Below are 5,410 nucleotides of genomic sequence, written 5' to 3'. Positions count from 1 at the left end.
CTTCATCCGATTCATATTAATTGTCATTGATATGGATGTATCTAGAACTAAAATACATCTAGGTACATCTTATACTAGAGTCAACTAATATGGATCGTAGGAAGTATGAAAATTTTCGATATAAAAAAAAATGTTATTAGATTCATCACGAAATTTATTTTCATAATATATTTCTTTTATGTTATAGATGTTTATATTTTTCTTGAATATTTGGTCAAAAAATTTAAACTTTGAATTTTGACTAAATTTATCGGCCTTATTTATAACGGATGTTGTATTGATTATTGCATATATTGTCTAGCTATTGTCATATTCGCTGAAAATGATGAAAAATTCGGATTAACGGTTTCGTACGGGTTCTCGCCGAACATATCCTGCAGATGAGTTTTACAGTTTCTATTTTGGTGATCTATCTGGCGAGAGCACACCGAAACCGTAAAAGTTTTTTTGGTGCCTCTTATATGCATTTTTAGGAATCTATATTTAGGGGATCCCTTAGAGGTGCTCTAATAATTAATTCAGGCCCTCAAAGTTTTGCTAATGTTGCTTTGTTTATTTTATAGTACAAAGACGATTGTCGTGATTGCTTGGAAAGAACACATAAAATGGTAGTAAAAGGAATCAGCTAGAGCCGAAGGGAATCGTGGCACTTGACCAGCTATCCCACCAACCTCAAAGCAACTTGTCTGAGAAGAGTATGATGAATCAATGAATAAAATTGGTCCAACATGGACACGAAACCGCCACGAAACCAATACATTCTCAGTTACAACGAATCTTGGATGATTAACTTGTACGACCAGGCTACGATCGATCTTGCAACGCCTACTGTATACTTTTCTATACAACGATGGCATCAGCAACGCCGCCGACACGCTCGCTGAATCGGGCGCCGCATGCGTTACGTGCTTGGTCAGGCGACTCGGCGTCGGTGAACCATGGACGCCGCAGCGCGTCCGCGGCGGTGAGCCTCCTGTCCGGTCTGCAGGCCAGCAGCCCGCTGAGGACGTCGAAACCGGCGGCGGACAATGCGGGGAACATCTCCCGAAGCCGGCTTGGCGGCCTGCTCTGGTGACAAAGCGGCGAGCCGGCGCGCGGGAGACGCAGGAAGGCAGGCCAGTCCGTCATGTCGCCCGTGCCGACCGTGTCGAACACCATGTTGAGCTGGTCCATCTCCGTCCTCCCGGGAAACAGCGGCGCGCCGGCGAGGAGCTCGGCCATGATGCACCCGAGCGCCCAGGTATCCACCCCCGCGTCGTACTCCCGCGATCCCAGCAGGAGCTCCGGCGCGCGGTACCACCGCGTGACCACGGGCGCCGTGTATGGCGCACCCGTAGTAGGGGCGGCGAAGCGCGACAGCCCGAAGTCGCAGATCTTGAGGTTGCCGTGCGCGTCGACGAGGACGTTGTCGGGCTTGAGGTCGCGGTGCAGGACGCCGAGGGCGTGCATGGCCGCGGCGCCGTCCAGGAGCTGCCGCATGAGCCGGCGCGCGTCGGCCTCGGGGAACGGCCTCCTGAAGCCGCCGCTGCGCTCCCGCATGACATGCGCCAGGCTCGGGCCGACGTACTCCATCACGAGGAACGCGTTGGAGGCATCGCGTCCGGCGGCCCGTATCTCGACGAGGCTCGGGTGGCCGCGGCACGCCGTCAGGCAGTGCACCTCGCGGAGGAGGTCCTCCGAGAGCTGGCCGTCATCGCGGCCGGCGGCGCGGAGGCACTTCATGGCGACGATGGCGCCCGTGCGGCGCTCCCGGGCCTTGTAGACGACGCCGGCGGCGCCCTCGCCGAGCTTTTCGAGCCGCTCGTAGTTGTCCATGTGGTGTGGAGGTGGTTTGGGTTTCTGGCGGCCTGTGCGCGCTGTTTATACTACTGCCATGGCATGGCTTGACGACTCGCTTTCGGTTTGGCACGCCGTTCCGAGTCCGGGTCGAAGCTTGTCAGGCTAACCAGTAGTAAACGCGCGCGTTGACTATTCTAGATTTGCCACATGGTTCGTTAGAGTTAGCTCGGGACTGTTTGGTGGGCGGCCGACGCTTGGTTCGACCGGGCAGGTACAGGTAGTGTGTTTTGAACCACTCCCGCGACAACAGCGGGGATGCCGTTTAACCTGCTATAAGGCCATCTTCAATGGGGGTGATGTATTTCGAACGTCTAAATTATTCGTGGACGTTCGTTTGCGTCGTCTGCCGGACGCGAAAATGGTTGTGCATCCGTTTGCATCTGGGGTGGCTCCAGCGGGCCGACACATTTTTGGCGTGGGCTAGTTTATTTTCAGGAAATTAAAAAAATTTGCGTCTCAAATTTGCACGAAATTACAACTTTAAATTGAGGAATCCATGGTGGTGCCTGCGGCGACGAGGACATCCATCGCTTCGGTACTGCTCGTGCCGGTCTACTTTGATTTTTCACGCCAGGAATGGCAATTGGCGGGAATGTTATCGGCCTCCCTGCCACTGACGCGTGGGTCCTACGTCATTTTCGGCGAACACTCGGGGCAACCGCGGACGGTCCGATCACTTTGCTTCGTCCCGCTGGAGAAGGACCCAGACGCATTTTCGGTCACGGCATACGCAAACAGTCGCTCAGCATCCGGTTGCGTCGCCCCGCTGGAGATGCCCTAAGTCTCACCACAGACAGCTCTTAGCTGGCGTGAAATTCGCAAACTTGTCTGGGAGTTTCTTCTTGCCGAAATGGCCGTCGTTGCAAAATAATTGTCGTGGGGGCACTCCTCTTCCTCAGAGAATTATGCACTATTTGAAAGGCACTGCGAGTTATGGGATTCACTATTCTGGGTATCCAAGGGTACTTGAGGCTTATAGTGATTCAAACTGGATATCTGACCCTGATGAGATAAAGGCCGGAAGTGGGTATGTATTTACACTTGGTGGTGGCGCTGTTTCTTGGAAGTCTTGCAAGCAGACCATCTTAATGAGGTCAACTATGGAGGCATAACTCACAACATTAGACACTGCCATTGTTAAAGCAGAGTGGCCGAGACATCTCTTGATGGACTTACCTGTGGTCGAAAAACCTATACCCGCCATCCTGATGAACTGTGATAATCAAACTGTGATCATCAAATTGAATACTTCTAAGGACAATATGAAGTCATCAAGGCATGTGAAGAGGAGACTAAAATCTGTCAGAAAAGTGAGAAACTCCAGAGTTATTGTGTTTGATTATATCCTAACATCTAAATATTTGGCAGACCCCTTCACAAAGGGTCTATCATGTAATGTGATAGATAATGCATCGAAAGAGAAGGGTATGAGACCCACACTATGAGTTGCTCACGGTGGCAATCCACTCTATGTGATAAGAGATCCTGTGAATTAGAATTAGGAGACAAGCTGTTGATCAACTGAGAGGAGAGTATCCCTACCTTTTATGCCACTTCATGAAGATGCAATACTTTCATATTCTGCAAGGCAGGTTGATTTTTATCTTAATGTGTTCTAAGTGGATTATTTATGCAGAGATGTTGTCCTGCAGAACATCTTTTGAAGAACACACCTATATGAGTCTGACTGTTAAACGTCGCATTCCATGAGAGTCGGGTACTCTCTAATAAACTTATGAAAGATCAAGGAGTATGACGCATAAGCTCCACCCACGGGGAAGTCCCACGGCAGCCTAGTATCGATGAAGGCTTTGTGTGAAACTAGATTCGCAGAAAACTTGCAGTTGAAGGCATAGTCCATGGTCCAAGTTGCTTACTAGTGTAACATACAGGTCTAGTTGGAAGTTCAACTTAACAGCCTCCACTATAGCATCGATATATAAAACAATGTTTTGAAACCAAAGGCAAATTCCGTGTGTCTCTAGGATCTGGTGGGCGATTTTTGAAATTTTGGCCCATTTTGGACTAGTCCATTTAATATTCTAGAAATTCCTAATAAATCCTAGAGGCCCACTTGGCCCATTCATGCATGGAAAGGGGTGGGACAAAAATTTAGTCCCACATTGCTAGTTGAAGGAGAGTTGGAGCAGCTTATAAGGAGATGTCTTCACACCACTTGTAAGAGAGAAATAATAAGGGGAAATAGGAGCTGACCACACGCGCGCTCCTCCTCCGACGACGTCGCAGCTCGCTCGCCTCGTCACAACACACCGCGCCGCGGGTTGCGGGTTGCGGGAATATCTCGAGCCAAGAGCCTCTCTCTCTCTCTTTTTTCCACACATGAACGGGTACATTAACAAACGCAAGAATCTGAAATATTTTTTCAGTGGGTCTTGAATACGAAGGCTGTTCAGCTTCGGCTGAAGCATGTTCGGTTCATCTCCCTGACCCTCTGTTTCGTCTCCTCGCGTGGCATGTTCAGTTCCTCCCTATGTGCCTATAAAAGAGAGGTCGCTCCTCTCCAGAGATACACAGATATAGCCACCACTTCCTATGCGCCTACCTCCTGGTTCCAGAGCTTTGCGTTGCCGCTCAAGTTTTTCCCATCCTGGCCTGCGGCGTGCACCACCGGTCGGGATAGTAGGCCTCCGGAACTGTGCTTCTTCGAGTCCTGTACGGGAGAAGGGCGATAAGATTTTTGGGGAGCGCTTTCGCGCGACCACTGGTTTCATCACGGACGCCGACGACACCTTCCCCAACAACGACTTCTTCCCGGATGTTGACGACCTCTTCGATGACATGGGGGACAACGCCAACAACGGTCACGCTACTGCTTCTGCTTCTGTCCAGTATGTACTCATATCTCCTATGTTTGGGTTCATGTTTCAGATCATCGTTCAGTTCCTTGTTCTAGCATTTGGAGTAGATATGCTTTCCTCAAATTCACTACTGCGTATGATATTTTCCTATTGCCGAAAATTCATATGACTAGTTTGATCCATGTTATAGTAGTCATGTTTTATCTACTGTTTTCGTGGATTAAATTTTGCGGTAAATTGCTTATATTTCCAATAATCGTGACGATTGACTCCCTCGCCATCATTTTCGCTGCCGACGCTTCGCCAACGCGTCCTAAAATGCGCCGGAAAAGCCGCCCCTCCTGTGCGCACAGAAGGTGTTCGGCGGTTTGTCTGGTAGGTGCGACACGTCACTGTTCGTTGCCTCCTCTTCCTGGGATAAATTTTGACCATTTGTTTTGCTTTAGACATGGATAGCGAAGACGAGATGACCGTGGAAATGATGGAGGAAGAGAAATACATTGACCCCTACTTCAAGTTGAAGCACGACGATGTTGGCACGGCCGGGTTCTTGTCGATTCAGAAGTGCACCGCCGCCATGAGTTTTTTTTTTGGATACGGAGCATCTGCTGATACACATGACGACTATCCTTTCCATGAGTGAGTCTACTGCCATTGAGTGCATGTATAAGTTTTTCCGAGTTGTGGTGGGTAAGTTTGGCAAGTAAGACTTGAGAGGACCAACTAAAGAAGAGGCTGCAAGGATCATTGCC

General features: G+C 49.6%; 1 protein-coding gene across 1 annotated transcript; it reads right to left on the bottom strand.

Moving 5' to 3' along the window:
- Window positions 1–840: 840 nt before the first annotated feature.
- On the bottom strand, window positions 841–1,815 carry LOC124707128 (putative cyclin-dependent kinase F-2). Its single transcript, XM_047238789.1, has one exon. It carries the CDS (start codon window positions 1,813–1,815, stop codon window positions 841–843), a length of 975 nt encoding a protein of 324 aa, XP_047094745.1.
- Window positions 1,816–5,410: the final 3,595 nt, after the last annotated feature.

This window comes from Lolium rigidum, chromosome 4, assembly GCF_022539505.1.
Source record: "Lolium rigidum isolate FL_2022 chromosome 4, APGP_CSIRO_Lrig_0.1, whole genome shotgun sequence".
Taxonomy (NCBI): domain Eukaryota; kingdom Viridiplantae; phylum Streptophyta; class Magnoliopsida; order Poales; family Poaceae; genus Lolium; species Lolium rigidum.
This window is presented reverse-complemented; position numbering and strand designations above follow the sequence as displayed.

What these genes read in the sequence shown, in the direction of transcription:
- LOC124707128 (XM_047238789.1), bottom strand. Translation starts at nt 1,815, where the DNA reads ATGGACAACTACGAGCGGCTCGAAAAGCTCGGCGAGGGCGCCGCCGGC.